Below are 23324 nucleotides of genomic sequence, written 5' to 3' on the forward strand. Positions count from 1 at the left end.
CCATTCATCTATCAAGAACAGGATGACTGTGGGTGACGTCAAGTGCTCTCCTCCTCTTCTGTGTGCATAACTTCCAGTAGGCGGGACTTCTTCAGCGAATACGGAGGCACAGACAGCATAGTAGGATTCACTGCAACTTAACCACTTGCCGACCGCCGCACGACTATATACTGCGGCGGTCAGCCCCTCCTGGGCAAAGTGATGTACCGGCACATCACTCGCCCACGAGCCTGTGGGGGCGAGCGCACCCCCGCTCGTTCCCTGACATCCCCGTGCATGTGACTGGTGGCTCCGATGTCCGCCGGTCACTCGCAATCTCGTGCAGGAGAGGGAGAAAGGCAGACGGCTGATGTAAACACAGCTGTCTGTCATTCTCCCTGATGTAAATACAGAGACTATACGATCCTGCTATGTAGGATCGTATGTCTCTGTGGTTACATCACAAGCCACGCCGCTCCACAGTTAGAACCACGCCCCTAGGGATACATTTAACCCACTGATCACCAATAAAGTTAACCCCTTCCCTGACAGTGTCATTTTTACAGTAACAGTGCATATTTATAGCACTGATTACTGTAGTAATGTCACTGGTACTCCCAAAAATGTCAGTCAGGGGTCCGATCTGTCCGCCACAATAAAAATGACATAAATCTTTGCCTTAGTTAGTAAACAAAATAACTTTTGCGCAAACCAATCAAAGTACGCTTATTGCGATTTTTTTTTTTTTTTACCAAAAATATGTAGCAAAAAACAAATTGGCCTAAAATGTTAAAAAATTTAGATTTTTACTTTTTTTTTGAGAATTTCATATAAAAAAAATGTGAAAAATATTGTTATTTTTTTCAAAATTGTCGCTGTTTTTTTATTTATAGCGTAAAAAGTAAAAATCGCACAGGTGATCAAATACCATCAAAAGAAAGCTCTGCTTGTGGGAAAAAAAGGACGTCAATTTCATTGTCGCACGACCACGCAATTGTCCGTTACAGTCACGCAGTGCCGAATTGCAAAATAGGGCCTGGTCTTTGAGCAGCCAAATCCTCCGGGGCTTAAGTGGTTAATTGCCTGACAAAATTACCCCCTCTTCAGTGCTTCTTGATGCTTTCTATAAACCAAAATTTTAACCCACAAGGGTCTTTATTGTGACAACCCACAAGGGTCTTTATTGTGACACAGTCTGAAATGACGTGAAACATTGTGTTTTAAGACTTTTTTTCATATTGTTCACATGCTCCCCATGCGTACAGGGAGAGGTTGCGAGGTCCTACTATTATACTGTAGTCCACAGCTACATTCAAGCATGTAGACCACTCCTGTGGTGGAACATGTGATCAAATCAGACATTGTAGATTTTGTAAAGTCCATTGGTCGCCGAAGCTACGAATTCTTTACGTTTCTTGATATTGTCCTTTGAATGCCTATAGGCGTTACACCGCCTGCATGCATAAAAGCCAGTCAAGAACGAAAGATCCCACTCTCCATCTGGATAGGTGGGTCAATAACGCCTGGAGCCAGTCAGTCTCGTAGGGAAGGGGCCTTTTTGTAAATAAAGTGTGGTTTTAAAGGTAACACTGAGCCCAACACCCTATCCTGCTTAAATATTGGCCAATTGCTCTCAATAATTTTCTTGATTATTTTATTATAATCCAAGATGAGCTTGAAGTTACTTCCATCAATTAGATCATCTCTCCTCCTATTAGCTACCAGATTCTGTCTATCCGTAACTCTAACTCTACATTTCCACACCAAGGGCATCACTTGTGTACCCCTTCTTTCGGAATCTATTAACAAGTGCCTGGGACTGAGCAATATAATCAACCTGGAAATTGAGTGGAGAGTAATTATCTATCAAAGAAAAATGCCGGCTCAGTCCCCTGAGAATAAAATGGCAAAAGTAAACCAAGTCTTACAGGTGGACGAAGTGGATGGGGATTTTAGTGTGTCCAAGAGTATCAATTCAATAAAATACAGATTATAAAAAATAGACATTTTATTGAAGGCAAGATAGTAAAAAGCTAATACGAGACTACAGTATCTAGAAGGTGTATTGCAGCACATCCTATAATGCGATGGATCGACACGTTTCATCCACACTTTGGGATTCCTCAGGATCCAGATGTGTTGAAAGCTTTCTCAAAGTATATATATAAATACACCCTCAATAGAAAAAACAAACTAAAATTCAACAGCCATGCCATAGAGTCTATATTGACATTCTCAAAAATGTACACAGTGTATGCGCAGAGAGAAAGAGCTCACAGGCCTCCAAATGAAAATAAATACAACATCGCTACCAAGATAGGAGTATGTTCATATAAAGGAAACACACTGTTCAGCATCCACGCTGACAGCAAGCTCAATATAATCAACCGCCGATGAACAATTCCATCTTAGACAAATAATCAAATCAAATTATCAAAGAATGAAAGTAGGGATTTCACTTTTATCCTTTACTCTAACATGATGCACATAATAAAAACTTTAGCTCTAGAAGATTTACCCCCCTGCATGACCGGGCCATTTTTTGAGATATGGCACTGTTACTTTGATTGGAAACTGTGCAGTCGTGCAACGCTGTAAAACCTTATATTTGTCAAAACATTTCTCTTTTGTTCATTGGTGAACACAGCTCCTTATCTTTTTGACCATTGGGTTATACTGCCCCCTACAAAAGTAGGAAACTAGGCAGGAAAAACCTTGATTACGCCTATGAGACAGTCATAGGGAGTATACTTCCACTCTCCGCTATAGGTTCTTTGCTAGGATCTCTGGTCCTGGCAATTTTTCCTTTTCAATTGAACTTTTTCCAATCTTTGGTTCCTGTGAGAATGTACAATCAACTGCCGCACTGGGCGACTGACTGGATAATCTAGAGCCAGAGGGTCCCCAGCCCTCCCCTGATTTTTGGTTTCTGGGTGAGCTTAGTATATAGCGCTCCCCTGCCTCATCTGTCTCCTCAGATCCTGAATCAGTTTTTCTGCTGCCGCAGACGCGAGTCACCCTACTGGGTCTGCGTCCACACACCCTGAGTGCTGAGATAGTGAGGATGATTCCTTTGCTCCTCTAGCATGCATGAAAAGGTGCTGGTGGATGCACTGCTTGTCAGTGCATGAAACTTTAAAATTGGATGATGTTGCGTCGGAGGTGCAGGTTCCTTTTGGCACCCACAGGCCTTCCAAAAGCGGCGAGGGTGTTCCCCCATTTCCACTTTGACAACATTGTCACAAAATAGTGGGGTTGTCCAAAACACACTCTTGTGGTCCCTAAGCGTTTTGCTATGTGGTATCCTTATGAGGATTCCCTGCTTAAAACGTGGACGGTCCCACTTCTGTTGGAGTCACTGGTTTCCAGGTTAAATAAAGCTACCTTAATTCCGGTTGAGGAGTCCCCGGCTTCTTAAAGATCCGGCTGATAGGAGGGCAGAGGCTTTGGCCCACCATATGTTCACTGGGACTGGTTTGGCACTTAGGCCGGTATTTATTATTGCCCTGGTGTCGCAAACTCTCACCGAGTGGACTAAACGTTTGCGTCGGGACCTGGAGGGGGAAAACAACTCCCCCCTGCCTTTGCAGGGCTGGTGGATCAGTTGGTCCAGGGGCTACAGTTTATCTGTGATGCCTCTTTCGATGTGGCTCCTTTGATTCTAGTCTGTATCAGCAGTGGTCCTTCAAGTTATTATCTGGCTGAAATGCTGGTCTGCAGACCAGACTTCTAAGAAGGTCTTATCTGATCTCCCCCTTGTAGGGTATCGCCTGTTTGGAGCTTCCTTGGATGAGATCACTAATGGTCTCAGAGGGGGAAGAGTACTCTTCTTCCACAGGCTACCAAGGGCAAGGAGCCCTGTCGTAGGCGTGGGCCGTTCTTCTTGGCTCATAATAGGCCTTTTTTATCCCTCAGGGTCACAAGACAATGAATTAAAGCCCTTCAGGGCCTCCACTGGAGGTTCCAAGAGGACCTGGTCTGGCAAGCCACAAGCGGGCTCTTCCAAACCTGCAGACAGAGCTTCCTCTCCACCCGAATCTAGGGTGGAGGGACGTCTTCGCTGGTTTCCGGATCCGTTGACCTCCCTGGTACAGGACAAATTCATTCTGTCTGACTACAAGATCGAGTTTCGGTCTTCTTGTTCTGAAAGGTTCTTCATTCTAACCTGCACTTTGCCCCAAAGAGATCCGGGGACGTGCAGGGCTTGTTACTTCAAGGGGTAATTGTTCCGGTTCTGACTTCTGAATGTTTTCAGGGGTTTTACTCAAACCTCTTTACAGTTCCCAGGAAGGAAGGCATGGTATGTCCAATTCTGGACTCTTAAGGCGCTAAACTGCTTTTTGCGGGTACAGAAGTTCTGAATGGAGTCCATTCCCCACATCAGTTGTATTTTCTTGCTACTAGTGACATCACCAGTGGTCACCAGCGCTTCCTCTGCTTTGCCGTGGGCGAGGAGCATTATCAGTTTGTGGCGTTACCCTTTGGTCTCGTCTCAGTTTCTCAGGTCTTCTCAAAAGTGTTGGTCTGAGGTACTAGTATTGCGTCAGCGGGTGATCGGGGCACTGGGGTACCTGGACGTTGTTCTTCTGCGAGCGAAGCCTCCGACTGTTCTGATGGACAAGTTGGATATTACTCTGCTAATTTATGAGGGAGTTTGGTTGGATTCGGAACCTTCAGAAGTCTGCTCTGGTTCCGTCCACAAAACTGGACTATCTGGGTCTGACTCTGGACTCGTCCTCAGCCAGAGTGTTTCTTCCTCTGGAAAAATTCCAGACATTGCTGGAGGCAATTCAGCTTCTGTTGTCCATCAGACTGTTATCCCTCTGGGCTTGCGTGCGGGTGCTTGGTCTTGGAGGTGGTTCCGTTTTCACAGTTCCACAAGAGATTCTGGTAAAATGGGACAAGAATCCACTGTCTCCGGAGGTGGCTTCATTTTCCGGCACTTTGACAGGGGAAATCCTTTCCCCCCCCCTGTACTGGACGTTTGTCACCACAGATGCCAGCCTGTCTTGGTGGGGAGGCATCCTTTACACTATAACGTCTTGGCTGTTGAAAGCCAGGTGCTGAAGGATAGAGGTTTGTCTGAATCAGTGATTCCTACGCTGGTAAAGGTTAGAAAATCTACCTCTAGGAAGCTCTACCATCGTACTTTGCATGGTATGAGTCTCTTTTCTGGAGGAAAATAGTCCCCCTTTTTTCTCCAATGAGGGGTTAAGCAGCACCTGGCCTTGTGTACCATCAAGGGCCAGGTTTTGGTCTTGGTGGTTTCCTTTCACGTCCATTGGCCACACATTTCTTGGTGCGTACCTTTCTCCAGGGACTTTGACACTTGGCTCCTCCAGTGCGGTCTCCATTTCCGCCATGGAACCTTAATTTGGTGCTTGTCAGTTCTTCAGAAACCTCCTTTCAAACGTCTTCAGGAGGTTCTCCTGCTTATGTTGAACAGACAAAATGTGCTACATCTATTAATAAGAGTTAACAAGTACCTATGCCCTATGGATTAGTAATTACTAAAAAAAATAGAGTTGGGCATTGAGGACTTTAATGGTACGGCAAGAACTTACACCACAATTAAAATAAAAGTTTTACAAAAGTTTATCGCATCAATAATAATTAAAAAAGAGAACTCCCCATGAATAAACATGAATGTAAATAGAACATTTCATTGTGACACCAATGAAAAGAATAAACACAAAAAAACAAAAGAGTACATCCCTTAGTGACAATGTCCAAATTGGGCCCAAAGTGTCAATATTTTGTGTGGCCAGCATTATTTCCAGCACTGCCTTAACCCTCTTGGGCATTGAGTTCACCAGAGCTTCACAGGTTGCCAGTGGAGTCCTCTTCCACTCCTCCATGATGACATCACGGATCTGGTGCATTTTAGAGACCTTGTGCTCCTCCATCTTCGTGTGAGGATGCCCCACAGATGCGCAATAGGGTTTAAGTCTTTAGACATGCTTGGCCAGTCCATTACCTTTACCCTCCGCTTCTTTAGCAAGGCAGTGGTCATCTTGGAGGTGTGTTTGGGGTCATTATCATGTTGCAATACTGCCCTGCGGCCCAGTCTCCAAAGGAAGGTAATCCTGCTCTGCTTCAGTATGTCACAGTACATGTTGGCATTCAGGGTTCCCTCAATGAACTGTAGCTCGCCAGTGCCGGAAGTACCCATGCCGCCCCATACCATGACACTCCCACCACCATTCTTGACTGTAGGCAAGACACACTTGTCTTTGTACTCCTCACCTGGTTGCCGCCACACACGCTTGACACCATCTAAACCAAATAAGTTTATCTTGGCCTCATCAGACCACAGGACATCGTTCCAGTAATCCATGTCCTTAATCTGCTTGTCTTCAGCAAACTGTTTGCGGACTATCTTGTGCATCATCTTTAATAGAGGCTTCTTTCTGGGACGACAGCCATGCAGACAAATTTGATGCAGTGTGCAGCATATGGTTTGAGCACTGACAGGCTGACCCCCCCACCCCCCGCCCTTCAACCTCTGCAGAGAACCTCTGGATGTGACGCTGAGCATGTGCACTGAAATTCTTTGGTCGACCATGGCGAGGCCTGTTCTGAGTGAAACCTGTCCTGTTAAACCGCTGTATTGTTTTTCCTCCACCGTGCTGCAGCCCAGTTTCAGGGTCTTGGCAATCCTCTTATAACCTGGGCCATCTTTATGTAGAGCAACAATTCTTTTTTACAGATCCTCAGAGAGTTCTTTGCCATGAAGTGCTATGTTGAACTTCCAGTAACCAGTATGAGAGAGTGAGAGTGATGACTCCAAATTTCACACCTTTTCCCCATTCACACCTGAGACCTTGTAACACTGGGTCACATAACACTGAGGGGGGAAAATGGCTTATTGGGCCCAATTTGGACATTTTCACTTAGGGGTGTACTCACTTTAGTTGCCAGCGGTTTAGACATTAATGTCTGTGTGTTGAGTTATTTTGAGGGGACAGCAAATTTACACTTATGCAAGCTATACACTCACTATTTTACATTGTAGCAAAGTGTCATTTCTTCAGTGTTTTCACATGAGATATAATAAAATATTTTCAAAAATGTGAGGGGTCTACTCACTTTTATGAGATAATGTATATACCTGCTATGGGGTGGTCCTTAATCGGTTAATGTGCAGGCATTTTCAATTTCAGGTGTACTATATGGTGTATTATATAATGCTTCATTATACTACAGAATATAGAAACCTTTGTGTGCATGGGGTGCCTGTATGCATAGCAAATGCTACGTATTTATGTATTCTAAAAGTGCTCCATACTTATTATTGCCCTCTCTGGGCAATTTAGCGTACTGCATAGTTGTATAAAGGGGGAAAATTGGTAGAACCTGGTACACCAAGAAGTGGCTTGCCATTGGGGACAAAGCAGATCCAAACATTGCTCAGCATTCTGGTCAGTTCTGCAACCTAGTGTAGTGTTGCTTGAATGTACTTGTGTGCTGCAGGCAAACAGATGTAAAGGCTTTTTTTTTTTACTTATTTATTTTTATCCCCTCCTTTTAAGGGGGAGGGAAAACTAGTGACTGGCTTAAAAGTAATCAAAATTGCTCATCATACCATGGTTTTCCTCACACTCAGTACTGCTGCTGCAACTTCAATCAAATTGAATTACAGCAATATGCATTTGTTTGTAATTGGTGTTGCTTTGTGTTGTATGTCTTCTCATGTTTAAGGGGGAAAAAAACTCCATGGTTTGTAAAGTTGATTTTCCTAAGGATGAATTTTGTTTTTGTTATGGATAATTGCTTGCATACCTGTTTTGTTGCATTAAAGTAGTCTCTTTTACTCTCACACTTTACAGGGCGATAAATATACCAGTTGCTCATATTGATTTTTTTTTTTTTTCCACTGATTATTTTGCAGTACCCAGAGAAAGCCTTGTACACTCAGCTATGTTTCTATCGATTTATCTTTGACTGGGATTATGCACTGGAGAAGGTTGTTACGGAGCAGGAGAAAGGTGAGGATACATGTGGTCCACTTGTATTACGTTGACTTACGCTTCAGAATCATGTTAGAATGAAGAACTTGTTATAGATCAGTAAGAGGTGGACCTGAAAAATCTCTGCTCAGCAAGAGGTTTTGCATTCCTGCAAAGACATCTCTATCCTTGCAGACATGCCATTTACCAATCCTAGCCAAACTTTAGCAGCTTGTGAAGCCACATTTACAAGTAACAATTTCTTGTTGGCCATACATTTTATTACATTTTTACAATACTTCTAGGATATTGCAAATAATTGTACTGTTACGTCGCACCTATTAAAACCGCTTTAACAGACAACATTAGTAGTCGGAGAGAGGTGTGTGTATTAAAAGTGCTGTTTAGGCTCACTTTGTGTGTATTGTCTGGTAATCATAGTACATCATGCCACGCTTAGTGAGTGATAATATTCCATCTATTTAAAGTAAGTGTTTTGTTTTTTTAAACATGTTTTTATAAGAAAAGACTTGTCCGAGACCAAATATCACAGACAAATAGCAGATAGCCAGTGTACAGGCTTGACGTATAGCAAAATGCATAAAGGTAGTGCTAATTCACTACCAGACATATATCATGAAGTGGTACAAATGTCTAAAGCCGCATGTACAAAACTACAAATGCTAGTTCAATATACTGTATATCTGCATAAAATAGAGACAGAATGTGATTTACAGGGCTTGAAGGTGGAGAAAGGAGAAGAGCAGCAGGAGACGAGAAAGATCTGGTTAAGGTGTATCAAACCCAAAACACAAAATTTAATATTTTGCAACTTGCCAAATCTTGTGATCTGCCAAGTAATACACCTCCTGTATTAGGGTGCCTTCACTCTGTATGGAAGAGCAACAGAGACACCTTTGGACAACAGCTTTGTCTGTCTACTGGGTAATGCTAGATTTACTAGCAGATTTAGATACACTAACAAAGTAAAACTCAAGCTAATAGTTTTTATGCGGTTAGAGCAACAGTTCTGTTGATCATCATAAAAAAACAATAGCTGATCATCGTAAGCGCCCCTATTAGTGTTAAATGGTTTGTTTCAAACCTGTAACTAATACATCTGCAGGGCAACTTGTTCTGTTGAAGAACTTGCCAGATCATCAGGTGAAAATAAGAGCTTAAAAAAGAAAATTGCAGCAAAATTATCTAAAATGGTAAGCTGTAATATAATACTTTGATTTTGGGTTTAATACCACTTTGAAAGAGATTAAAAATAAAATAAACTTACATACTCGTCAGAGTGTATGCAGCATTGATCTGCCACTAAGACCAAGAACTAAATGATCACAGGCTGCTAATCGCTCAATTTTTGGTCTTTGGTGAGCAGAGTGCTCTGCCCCTCCACCGCTCACTGGAGTGCCGGGGTGTGAAGGGGGCCTGAGTGTCTGGCTCAAGCTTTCAGCAGGGTGCTGAGAGGCTGAACCAGCTGCCAGTCAAGTCTAGGTGGATCCCGACATTAAAGTCGGGGTCCCTTCATCCGACAGCGAGTATTAAACCGCTGTGCCCTGAATACTGATCACATAAGTACAGAAATAAGTGCGCTCCTGTAACCTAGAGAAGTCGGGCCAAAAGAGCTTTGGTTCTATTTCTCCTTTAAAGATATATGAAGTACTTATTCTATTTTGTTGTGCATTGTAAACTGTGTTGAATCAGTCAGATAATATGTTGGCACTAGAAGGAAAAGTGCTATGGCATGCAAATACTAAGCTAAAACCAACTTGGATGAAAATTTTTCAATAGGCAAAGATATTTCAAGGTTGATGTCTCTGAAGTAAACAGAAATTATTTTGCTTAAACTTACAAAGCTGTTATACCTTCCATGCAGTCTGTTATGCCCACACATTACAGTTTGTGACTTTAGCTTGTTTATCTTATTATTGATGCAGAAACAATGGATAATTTTGCTGCATATATTTCTAAAAGACCCTTTACTTTAAAATTAATCATTGATGAAAATTTAATTCATATCATGATTTCTTGCTTTATCCTTCAGGTAAGGTTTACATGTAATTTTAAATACAACTGATGGCTTTTTTTTTAGACTGTTACAAATAAAGTGCTGCACTGTGAGGTAAGGTGTTGTAAAATAAGACAATGAAAAAAATATGAATCCAATGAACAATAGCTTAATAAATAACTGCCGATCAATAACCAAATAATTAATAATAAATGATAAAGCATATAAAAAGTGAAGGAGGGGTGATTGCGGGATCAAAACGTAAATAGTGTCCTACACCCTGTGACAAACGCACACTGTGAATACAAAATAAGGTTGATGATGTGATCTTCAAGTGATGAAAAAATCTCTCATGTCACCATAAAGTGTGGATCTTCAGTGCAAGTGTCACCTATACGTGTACAGGCCGCTCACCTTACTGCTGTAAGGTAACAGCAAAAAGGGGCTCTTTAACTGCTGATCCTTGATATTCAATGCTCCCAAAACAATGCTTAATGACGTCTGGGTTCCCTTTTTTTTTTTATAAGTGCAGGAGTCGCTCGATTTTGTATGTGGGGGTATGAGGATAAACAAACTCCATAGTGTAATTTGGTTTTAAAAGTTTTATTAAAAAATTTGTACTGAGGTACTCACTTTTATTGGAACGACAAAGGTAACCTATCCACGAGCAGTAAGCTCCCCTGTACATCACTTCCGGTATACCGTAGCCCTACACGTTGTGTCACTACACATGACTTCTTTAGATCATCCTATTTTAGTTATATACAAAATGTGTCATGGAGAAATCTATTGATAATTGTTATTCTTTAGGGTACCGAAAAGTGTTTAAAGTGCAGAAGATTAGCTCTTATTTGGAAACCTGCACTAAAAAAATGGCAATAGAGCAATACTACCATAAATCCTTTGCTTATACCTGTGTTGTTCTGGAGCCCAACACGATAGATGCTAACAAGTAAAATGTACATATCTACAAAGAATTAAATCTTCAAATACTACAATTGTTTGGGCTACTTTTTATTTTTCAATCGTTTCTACTGAAAAATAAATTTGCTAATGTATAAACATGTGAATGGCTTAATAACATGCCCTCCTAGCAGCTCAAGTCCATATGCATTTAGTTAAACAGTTATTGAATGACTTAAAAGGGTTTAATTGCATAGTACAGAATCTCCAGCCTTTCTCACTTGAATGTTGCGTACAAACTTTTTAGCACTACATATTTTAGAGTAAATGGCAAGTAAAGGATTCTGGGTAAGATCATGCAGGCTCTGGCTGATAGTCAGTGGGAAAACAAGCAGGAGTAATATAAATACACTGCAACAATAACGTAGAGGCATTGTGCAAAAAAAGTGTTTCATGTTACAAATGACCACCTTTTAACAATTGCATGGAATTATACCCGTGGTTGATACATATTTGTGAGTACTGGTTTAAATGAAGTAAATACACGTGTTAATGGAAATTCATTGTTAAGATGATTTGTGCCTGCTAAGATTCTGACTGTCAAAAGCATATCAGAATGTTTTCCCATCTTAAATAATTTAGCTTTGAATATAATTATGTAATTATTTTGACATAAAACATAACATAGTATCTCCACTTAGATGAAATGTCTGTTACAAGCTGAGTGATCACTAAAAGACACAAATATGACTGAATGATAGGCAGCCCAATTTCTATTTACACAATAGAAAATGCTTTAGCTATTATGAAGTTCTTTATATACCCCTTTTAATTAATCTTCTTTCCTGATAAAAATCAGCTGCATTTTATTAGGCTGGACATATACAATTCAGTTTTCACTAGCAGTTTAACTGATCTCATCAAATTAGAAAAATGGAATTGTATATTTGTTCAGACTTGAGCAATATTGATTTTGTTAACTTTTTTACCCTTTAGCGCTTTAGTAGTATTTGGGACTGCAGTTATGCAGGCTTCTTATTGTGTCTACACCTTTTTTGGGTTAACCTGTATTATGTGTACTTGCTAATTTGTTGCCCGTTACTTGCAGTAGAGCATCCTTTTTCCTGTTTTGTGCTCATAACTTTGTGGAGCACTATTTTCTTCCAGAAGTTAATGTAATATTACCAAAAATTACCCTTTTATGTTGCAAATTCTGATCGTATTTGTCCTTTGTCTGGAGTTTCCATTAAAACTGACGATCACGGTTTAAGCTTAAAATCACTGTGGTAGTTGCTGCTTCTAGAGTAATAACCGCAGTCTCCAAGGTCCAGTGCCAAGCAGCTGACCCTCTGCATTATAAAGGGGCACTCACTCGGCACTGTCTTCATTCAGAGAAAGCCTTACATTTTTTTCAGTGAATACAAGCCATTCTTAGATTGAATGAGGAGAAGAAACTGGGTGGTTCTCCTTCTCATCCAATGAGTGAATGCCTTGTATTAGTCAAATAAGGCAGAAAAAGAATCTGGCTACGCCTATGGACAGTCCCAGGAGGTATACTCCCTCTCTCTACTATAGGTTCTCAGTTTTTTTCTGCCTAGTCAGGAGTAAGGACCTAGTTCCTTCCTGGGATCTTCAGTACTGGCAATTTTTTTCGAATTCGATGCTGGCGTCCTAATGACCAATGTCATCATCAGTTGATATGGAAGGGGTCGGTCATCTGCACAGCATCCTTGTACCTCCTCTCTCCATCAGTGTTGGGGTCACATTAGCTGAATGATGGAGAAAAACTGAGTAAGAGAAACATTGGAGTACTAGTGAGGACCAATAAAAAATGGTGTGAAGACGCCTGGCTCTTCTAGGTTAAAAATGCTAAAAACCTGCTGCCCTTTTAATTGTAAAATACAATATCAGAATGGTAAAATTGGTAAAAAGGCGCTGGTGACCTTGGATGTTAAATAAATATAATCCAATATATCAAACCTAGCTCTTATTCTGATGTGATAAAATTGTATAAATTATTACAACTATGGTAAATATTAAATACAAAATCACATAAAATAGTATAAGTGCTGGTGGCACATAAATGTGCTGTTATGTGAAATTTTACCTATTGCATGGTATACATACACATAAATATCTAATAATAATAATAAATAATTGTAAAAAACAGTATTAATTTTAAAGTGCTAGTGACACACAAATGTGCTGTGCAAAAATTAAATAAGGTGCTTAATAGTGCAAAAATAACATGTAGTGCTTGGTATTAACTGAATTAAACAAGGAATATAAACATAAATACTTAATAAATGATTTGTGTTATAATACATTAGGGGTCAGGATCTGCAGTGTCCTGGTGCTCTCCTTCCTGGTTTCCCCTGTAACGTGCGGCGGTCCGGCATGCGTCCCAGCCTGCGTTCCAATGCGATTGGAGGTTTCCTCCTCCCTTCTACTTCCCTTCCTGATCCCCGATCCTGCTACCCATAGTAACAAATGCCGATTGCCCACTGCCAGGAGGGCACAACTAAGAGTAAGCAGGCAATTGTTGTGAATGATATATTTTATTAATAAAGTGGCAATATTACACTATGTTGGCTTCTCATCTGTCTTCCTGCATATGGGCTTAACTTACATCTATATGAGGTAAATTAATGGAGTGGTGAGGAAAAGGAGCATAATATTCTGTTGAAAGCTACACTTAAATCAAAGTGAAGAGGAGGAGTGCCAATGGTTTGATCCACCTTAGAAAAGGGATCGCAGGCGTTTGGGGTTCTTGCGACCTACCTGCATCTGGTAAGAAGTAAAGAGTGGCATACCTATTCACTGGAGCACTTGATATTCAAGCAACATTTTTTTGCATGAACTGTTTGGATTACAGCTTGGATCACAGTCCATAATTGAAGCACTTTATATGCACTAATTTATTATAACACAAATAATTTATTAAGTATTTATGTTTATATTCATTGTTTAATTCAGTTAATACCAAGCACTATATGGTATTTTTGCACTATTAAGCACCTTATTTAATTTTTGCAAAGCACATTTGTGTGTCACTAGCACTTTAAAATTAATACTGTTTTTTACAATTATTTATTATTATTAGATATTTATGTATATTTATACCATGCAATAGGTAGAATTTCACATAACACAGCATATTTATGTGCCACCAGCACTTATACCATTTTATGTGATTTTGTATTTGATATTTACCATATTTGTAGTAATTTATACAATTTTATCACATCAGAATAAGAGCTAGGTTTGATATAGTGGATTATATTTATTTAACATCCAAGGTCACCAGCGCCTTTTTACCACTAGTGAGGACCAGTTTGCAAAAGTGTACTTGCTTTTGAAGAATAAATCCCCTCTAACGATGGGTGTTCTACGTGTTTGGATGTTGCTGCATTATGTAAAACTATTAGAATAGTTATTACATTTTAGAATGGGGTGCTTCGAGACTGTCCATAATTTTTAAAGGGTGCCTTGACTGAAAAAAGGTTGAAAAACACTGATCTAGTGGTTACCCTAGTCTGGCCAGCAAGCGCAGGCAGACCTCCGCTCCGCGCTAGGTTGGCCGTGACCTAACCCCACTGGACAGGGGCTGGCCTGCAAGTTAAATGCCTCGCAAGGTCGAATACGACCAGGTTTTAGGCCCAACTCGCTGCGTATCTTCTGGCCGGCAGCCCCCTATTTCGATGGAGAGGGGTTCTGTCTGGAGCGGTACCCGCCTGGTTCCTGGTATGGTGAGTAGCTGACCCCCTCTCCCCCTGGAGGGTCTCAGGGTGGACGTGGCCCCCCCTTTGGACGATCAGATCAACGGGTTCCCCTCCTTCCCGTCAAGCACCCCCCTTTCATCTGTCCCCCATCCTACCCCCCCCCACATATGCTGGGGCTGTTTGGGTGGTCTGGTCCACCACCTGGGGTGGAGGCAGGGCGCTGTGGAGGTGGGGGGTGCCCCGTCGACAATCGGACGATCAGTTGTGCGGGGGGGTTGTGCCTGGTGGGGGCTCCTGCCAGGGCCCCCCATCTTGCCTGGGTCTGTGCTTGAGGCCTAGGGATCCCTCCTGGGTCCCTGGAACCCTCATGGTGCGTTGCGGGGTCCCCATTTTGCTGTAGTCTTATGAGCCAAGGAGGGCCCAGGTCTACGACGAGGTTCCTTGCTCTTAGTAGCCTGCGGAAGCAAGGTACTCTTCCCCGTGAGACCTTTAATCAGGGTTCGTACGGTCCTTGAAAACCTGGAAACGTTTTGGAATTTGGAGATGACACTTTCCAGGCCTGGAAAGGTCATGGAATCTTAGGAAACACACAAAGGTTTTGGAAAAGTCATGGAAATATTTACTGGGGAGAAGCGGCGAGCTGATGCTTAATATGAGTTTAATTTATTATCTTATTTCGTAATGTTTTATTGCCAGTGCCACATACTAACTTTGCCTTCCGGGTCCGCAGTATACCCGTACGCTGTCACTGGCCAGCAGCAGCCGAGGAGATGATCGTGAACCAATCACTGGCAGCGGGGAGGGCCGGCCGCGGTTTGCCCGGATGTGACTGGCCAGCAGCAGCAATAACAGCCGGGAGATAACAAACCAATCACAGGCAGCGGAAGCGTCACTGGAAGGCAGGCCGGCCGCATGAACGTGATGATGACGCGGAAGGGGGTGGTAACCGTTTCAGTTACCGCACCCCCGCGTCATCACGTTCATGCGACCGGCCCGCCCTCCAGTGACGCTTCCGCTGCCTGTGATTGGTTTGTTATCTCCCGGTTGTTATTGCTGCTGCTGGCCAGTCACATCCAGGCAAACCGCGGCCGGCCTTCCCCGCTGCCTGATTGGTTCACGATCATCTCCTCGGCTGCTGCTGGCCAGTGACTGACAGTAAGGGCAAACTGCGGACCCGGAAGGACACCTACCTGTACCAGTGCTATGCGCTGAATGTAAAAATGCCCCCTCAGTGCTCTTTAGCCCCCCCCCGTGTTCTTTAGCCCCCCCGGTGCTCTTCAGCTCCCCACAGTGCTTTTCATCTCTTACCCCCCCCATATGCTTTCTGGCTCCCCCAGTGCTCTCCAGCTCCCTGGCTCCCCCCTCAGTGATTTCCAGTTCCCCCCAGACAGTGCTCTCCAGTCCCCCCCTCTCCCCCTGTGCTCTCCACCCCCCTGGTTTTCCATGCTCTCCCCCCCTTTCGCCTTCCAACCCCCCTGCAATGCTTTCCAAACCCCCCCTTAATTCTCTCCCCCCCCCCCCGTGCCCTTCAGCTCCTCCAGTGCTCTCTGCTTCCTCTGTGCTCTTCTATCATGTCCGCAGCCTCTGACCACCTCCTGTATCATGTCTGCAGTCTCTGACCTTCTGTTGTATCATGTCCGCAGCCTCTGACCACCTCCTGTATGATGTCTGCACTCTCTGACCACCTCCTGTATCATGTCTGCAGTCTCTGACTTCTCTTGTATCATGTCCGCAGCCTCTGACCACCTCCTGTATCATGTCCGCAGCCTCTGACCACCTCCTGTATCATGTCCGCAGCCTCTGACCACCTCCTGTATCATGTCCGCAGCCTCTGACCACCTCCTGTATCATGTCCGCAGCCTCTGACCACCTCCTGTATCATGTCCGCAGCCTCTGACCACCTCCTGTATCATGTCCGCAGCCTCTGACCACCTCCTGTATCATGTCCGCAGCCTCTGACCACCTCCTGTATCATGTCCGCAGCCTCTGACCACCTCCTGTATCATGTCCGCAGCCTCTGACCACCTCCTGTATCATGTCCGCAGCCTCTGACCACCTCCTGTATCATGTCCGCAGCCTCTGACCACCTCCTGTATCATGTCCGCAGCCTCTGACCACCTCCTGTATCATGTCCGCAGCCTCTGACCACCTCCTGTATCATGTCTGCAGCCTCTGACCACCTCCTGTATCATGTCCGCAGCCTCTGACCACCTCCTGTATCATGTCCGCAGCCTCTGACCACCTCCTGTATCATGTCCGCAGCCTCTGACCACCTCCTGTATCATGTCTGCAGCCTCTGACCTTTTCCTGTATCATGTCCGCAGCCTCTGACCTTCTCCTGTATCATGTCCGCTAAATGTACAGAGTGTGTCGTAAAACGTTTGACATTTCGAACATGGGAGAGACAGCACTGTCTAGCCACGCTAAAGGTGCAAAGCACCAGTCTGCAGCTGCGTGCTTGACAGCTTCCAATCCGATCGCTGGCTTTTTCACCCGTGCGCCTGAAGTGACACCGGCTCCCAGCTGCGGCAGCGGTGCTTCCATCTCATCCACTGTAAAACAAGGGACCATTTTGAGTCACGCTGTATCCAGAAACGAAACCCTAACTGCAGAGGTACTGTACACTTCAAAGATTATCATTTATTTTAGTAAAAATATGCTGGGTGTGACATGGATTTTCTTCTTATTTAACATGTATACATAGACATTTCATGAAACATTAGGTCATGAATATTTAAGTAAAGTCATGGAAAAGTCATGGAATTTTATTGGTGAAAATGTGTATGAACCCTGTTTAATGATGTAATCCAGGGTAGCTCCAAACAGGCGATCTCCTTGAAAGGGTAGATCAGTCAAGGCCTTTTTAGAAGTCTGGTCCGCAGACCAGTGTTTTGAGCCAAAAGACACGCCAAAGGAGCACTGCTGAAACAAAGCCGAGCCACTAGGGGAGCCGCATCCAGATAAACTGCAGCCCCTGGGCCAGCTGATCTGCAAGTTCAGCAAAGGCAGGGGGGAGCTGTTCTCCCATCAGCGTAAAAGCTTAGCCCACTCGGTCAGAGTTTGCGACACTAGGGCAATGGTGAATACTGGCCTTAGAGCAGAACCAGGCAGAGTATACATATTGGGGACCACAGCCTCCGAATTCCTGTCAGCCGGATCCTTAAGTGCCAGGGACTCTTCAACCAGAATCATGGTTGCCTTGTTCAATCTGGAAACTGGAGGGTCCATCACCAGTGGAACAGTCCACTTCTTAAGGGACTCCTCGAAGGGTAATGCCTAGAAAATCGCTTAGGGACCCCAGGGGGACGCTTTGGTCGCCCCCACTATTTAGCGACAATTCTGTCAAAATAGGTGGAGAAAGGTAACACCTTTGCCACTCTGGATGACTCGTAAGTGTCAAAGGGAACCTGCGCCTCCGTCACAGCTTCGTCCTCCATCTTCAAGTTCTCAGGCACAGATACAAATCAGTGCATCCACCAGCGCCTTTTCATGCATGGTTGCAGATGTGGAGGAATCATCCTCACTATTAGAGGATTCCGGGTGCATGGTTGCAGACCCAGCAGGGTGACCTACGTCTGCAGCGGCCAAATCAGATTCAGGATCTGATGTGACAGATGAGGCAGGGAAAGGCGGGGGGCACTTTTTGCTAGCCTGCTGAAAGCCACCTCCATCCGGGACACGAAGGACTCCAAGACCACCATCAGTGCATCTATGGGTGGTTGGGAACCCGGAGGGCCCCGCAGCCTCAGAGAGGGGATAAGGTGGGGAGATGTGCTCCAACGACTCCATGAGTCACCAGGGGAGCCCACAACATGTAAAACACGTATGAAACTGTGCCGCAGGTTTCGAAGAACAGAGAGCCTTGCCGCAAGCGTGGTCCTATTTTCTTGGCTCAAAAGCGGCATTTTCGTCCCACTGGGTCGCAGGCCAAGGGGTCAAAATCTTGTCGTTCCTTCTCAGAGGGTTTCAAGAGACCCTGGGGTGGTAATTCCAAAGCGGGGTTCTTCCAGCCCTGCGGACAAGCCTCCGCCTGAAGGGATGCTCTCACCCGTTATAGGAGTGGTGGGACGTCTTTGGTTCTTTCCAGACCCATGGAACTTGTTTATCCAGGACAAGTAGATCCTCAAGTTGATTCGGCTAGGTTACAAGATCGAATTTCGATCCTTGCCCCCGGCGAGGTTCTTCCCCTCCAATCTGAGTCTGTCCGCCAATCGGCTTCACAAGCTTCTGGGAGCAGTGCAGGACTTGTTGTCACAAGGGGTAATAGTCCTAGTTTCACTGTGAGAATGGTTTCAGGGGTTTTATTCAAACCTCTTCACGGTACCCAGGAAGGAGGGGAAGGTTCGCCAAATCCTTGATCTCAAGGCCCTGAACCACTTGTGCTGGTTCAGAAATTCAGAATGGAACCCATCCATACTGTTGTGCCTTCCATTCATCAAGGAGACCTTCTGCCCTCCATCGACATCAAGGACACTTACCTTCATGTCCCGATATACATTGGGAATCAACGTTTTCTACGTTTTGCCATAGGCGAGGAGCACTATTAATTTGTGGCGTTGCCCTTCAGTCTCGCTTCCGCTCCTCAGCTATTCATGAAGGTGTTGGCTTCGGTGCTAGACAGTGGGGGATTTCGTTACTGGGGTACCTGGATGATCTTCTGAGGGCGGAATCCTTATCTGTCCTGCAGGAGGATCTGGACATCACAGTGAGAACTCTGAATTTTCAAGTGTCAGAATTGATTCCGTCCACCAAGTTGGACTAACGGTCCTCTAGGACTCTAGGTTCAGCCTCAGCCCGGGTTTTCCACCCGGAAACAAAACTCTTAAAATTGCAACATGAGATTCGGCTCCTGTTGGCCAAGTGTCGAGCGTCTCTCAGAACTTGCATGCAAATGCTGGGCCTGATGGTCTCCACCTTCGAGGCTGTTCTATTCGCACAGTTCGCATCAGGTTATGCCTGTCCCAGTGGACGGATCGTCTGCAGGGGTGTCTGGTGAGGATTCAATCGGACAACACCACAGCCGTGGCAAATATCACTAAGGGGGCACAAGAAGTTCCCTGGCGGCCAAAAAAGTGGCTGGTATTCTCAGGTGGGCAGAAAGCTTTGTTCCAGTGCTCTCTGCTGTACACATTCCAGGGGTAGAAAACTGGCAGGCAAACTACCTCAGTCAGGCTCTGTGCCCGGGCGAATAGTCCCTTTACCCGGAAGTGTTTCAACAACTATGTCTCTGGTGGACCTGTTGGCCTCTTGTCTCAACCGGAAGGTTCCGAGATTCGTTGCGAGATCTCGGGATCCTCTGGCAGATGCCACAGACCCTCTGCTGGCCCCCTGGGGTGGATATCGTCTGATTTATGTCTTTCCTCCAGTACAACTTCTGCCGAGACTTCTGTGCAGAATCGAGGCTGAAGGGATTCCAGTGATTCTAGTGGCACCAGACTGGCCTTGTCTGTATGTTGGACCTCGACCCTGGTAAGACTGGTAGCCGATACCTCTTTGCGGCTTCCTCTCAGAGAAGATCTTCTGTCTCAAGGACCGATCTACCATCCTGCTTTACAGTCACTGGCTTCAACGGCCAGGCTATTGAAAGCCAGGTGTTGAAGGAGAGAGGGTTGTCGGAACTGGTGATTCCTACTCTGTTGAAAGCTAGGAAATCTACTTCTCGGAAGATTTACCATCGAGTTTGGAAATCGTATATTACTTGGTCTAGGGGGGTTTCCCCCATTCCTTTTTCTGTATCACGTCTACTTGAGTTTCTCCAGAGAGGTGTACATCAGCGTTTGGCTCTGGGTACCATTAGGGCCAGATTTCAGCTTTGGCAATCTTCTTCCAAAGACCTTTGGCTGCAAATTCCTTGGTTCAAAATTTTGTGCAGGGGGTTCGCCATCTGGCCCCGACGGTGTGGTCCCTGGTGCCTCCGTGGAACCTTAACCTGGTGCTGTTGGTCTTTTAAAGACCGCCGTTTTGAGACTATTTGTGAAATTCCTTTGCTTACCTTGTCACAGAAAGTTGCTTTTTTGGTAGCTTTTACTTCTGTACGCAGGGTCTCTGAACTGGCTGCGTTGTCCTGTCGGTTGCCTTACCTGGTGGTTCACAGGGACAAAGTGGTGCTACATCCCTGTCAGTCATTCCTTCCTAAGGTCAGGATCCACCTAAATGAAGACATTGTGTTGCCTTCCTTATGTCCTAAGCCAAAGCATCTGAAAGAGGTTGCCTTGCATTCTTTGGATGCGATTCGAGCCATCAGGGTTTACTTGATGCCGACTGAGTCTATTCGGAAATCAGATTCCTTGGTTATCCTCACCGATGGCCCTCGTAATGGGCAGGCTGCATCTGCCGTGACCATTTCCAGATGGATCAGGCAGTCGGTGGTGCAAGCCTATTCATTTAAGGGTCAAGTCCCTCCTTTCCCTGTTAAGGCGCATTCCACTGGGCCCCTTAATGCCTCTTGGGCCTTCCGTCATCAGGCATCAGTGGTCCAGGTTTGCAAAACGGCCACCTTGGGCGTCTGTACACGTTTACCAAGTTCTTCAAGGTGGATGTTTTTGCATCTGCTGATGCTGTCCTTGGCTGTAAGGTTTTCCAGGCTGCTGTGGCAGAGTCCTCTCTGCCTCTTGAGTGTGTTTTTTTCTGGTAAGTGAGCTCTAGTTGTTCATGGTTGAGCTCCTGGTTTACCTGGTTGGCTAAGTTTAGCCCTTTCTTTTGGGAATATATCTATAGCTGTGTTTTTCCCACCCCTCATACTGATACTGCTTTGGGATATCCCATCCGTCTAATGAACATAAGAGAAAACTGGAGTTTTGTCTTACCACAAAATTCTTTTCTCTCATCTCTAGGGAGTTGGGTTATGTATTCTTCTGACACTGTTTGTTACAATACTGACAGAACCCAGAGCAGGAAGTGAGAGTATACCAACTGGGACTGCCCCATAGGCGTAGTTAAGCTTTGTTATTTTTGTTAACCCTTTTCCACCTAGTGTCCTAGGTGGAAAAGGGACGCAGCATAACCCATCCGTCGAATGTAGATATGAAGCTGTGTCCATCAAACCTTAGAGAAAAGGATTTTACGGTAAGACAAAAATCCAGTTTTTGTTTTTTTTCGGACGGGGCTCCTGTTTCCTGGTTAAATTCCTGGCTTAATTGAACACGCTGAAGTTAAAAGCAAATTTGTTACTATGTATAGCTGCACAAGTTTTTGTGTTTACCAGTTTTAGCTAGTTTTGCCCAAAATGTTTTCCCAGTCGTACATTGCACTAATCTTAAATGCCTCCTTTAATTATTTTGTATCTTAAGTTGGTTGCCTTGGAAAGGGCTTTTATTTATTTATTATTTTTTCCATTTGCTAGCCACATTTACTTAGTGACTGTAGCCACAGATTTCACTGTTGAGTATCTAGTAGAAAAGTCATAACAATGCAATAAATGAGAGTTTCCATGTCCAGCTTTCATCCTCTTTCATTTGCCCCTAAGCAAATATACTCACGTTGTTCTCAGCCATACTACAGCTAAAGGAGTTTCTCCAAGGGGAGATTGGCAGGTTTAATTTATTTGATATGTGCAATCACAGTCCATGTTAAATTCAAAACTGCTTGTCCAATCAAGGATTCAACATAGGAGAGAGGGAGTAACAAGCAGGCTGCACACTATAATAAAGAAATCTGTTGATTGAAAACAGTTTGTAGATTTTGGAAATGATAGGGGATGTAATTGGTAAGAAAGTGGAGAACTGGGCTTCATAAATAATGGGAAATAGAGCATATATTGTTCCAATGATAATGCTAACTCAATTTAGTAATACATCAGGGCTGAATTTTATATACATTTCTATTTTCTTCTCACTTTGCAGGCTGGTTGTTATGTCTAGGGCATTATTACTAAATTGTAATTGCCAGTCTGTGGCCTTCAGGGTTTCTGAATGTATCCATGACTTAATATGGTGACTGGAACAATGAAAATTGCAGGCTGTAAACCTCTGGTCCAGGTTCATCCAGTGCATGCTTTACAGATATATTTTACATTTACATACAAGAAAAGCTTGCTTTATGTATCTATTATGCCATCTGTTGTAACTTAGATTTATAAATCTGTAAATTGAGTGTAATTTGTGGAAGTAAACTAGTTTTAGTTTGGAATTATTTTGAATTTAATCACAAGGATAAGCAATGACCTGTAGAGCTATTTTGGCCAAATTAAGAATTAGATCCTGTATAACAAAAGAGAAGTATATTATTCTCTTGGCATATGCAAGGAACAGTGGCTTCAGAGTAGTGCACGGTCAGTCATTCTTTTCTTTTTTTTTTTTTTTAATGATCTTTGATGACCTTTAACCAGAAAGAAAGGCAGCCAGCATAAAATGCCTCATCTAGTAGGCCCTGATGTCTAGGTCTCATGCACTCTGGTTTATTGCAAAAACTGTTTCTCCTGATAGGAGATAATCAGCGTTAAAAAATCACTCAAGTCATGTTTTTCCAAACCAGTTTAGATGAGTTTAGCCATCATTGGGTGTTTTTCATTGGCCATTTTAATTTATTCTGGGCATTGAAATTAATAGACACATTTAGCCAAGTTTGGAATTGTTATGCTCAAAAGCTCCTCCCCTAAACACAGAAGGAGCTTTGACTGTCTAAACTCTGCTGTTTCTAAATTCCTCTAAAAGCAAATGTGTGGATGGACACACAAGTTTTTTTTGAAGCATGTTTAGGGGCTTAAGCAAAAAATGCCAAAAACTCCAAAAACATCAGTTTAGGATCAGTAATGTG

The 23324-nt window shown here is 43.9% G+C and overlaps 1 protein-coding gene across 1 annotated transcript in view; it reads left to right on the forward strand.

Moving 5' to 3' along the window:
* Positions 1–23324, forward strand: part of POLA1 (DNA polymerase alpha 1, catalytic subunit) — a 1022539-nt gene that overhangs the window by 958113 nt on the left and 41102 nt on the right. Inside the window, exon 36 of the mRNA XM_082247055.1 lies at positions 7871–7967. Within this exon, the coding sequence (XP_082103181.1) occupies positions 7871–7967 (97 nt within the window). The remainder of the gene's footprint in view (positions 1–7870; positions 7968–23324) is intronic.

The sequence above is a fragment of the Pelophylax lessonae genome, assembly GCF_965119305.1.
Source record: "Pelophylax lessonae genome assembly, chromosome: 2".
Taxonomy (NCBI): domain Eukaryota; kingdom Metazoa; phylum Chordata; class Amphibia; order Anura; family Ranidae; genus Pelophylax; species Pelophylax lessonae.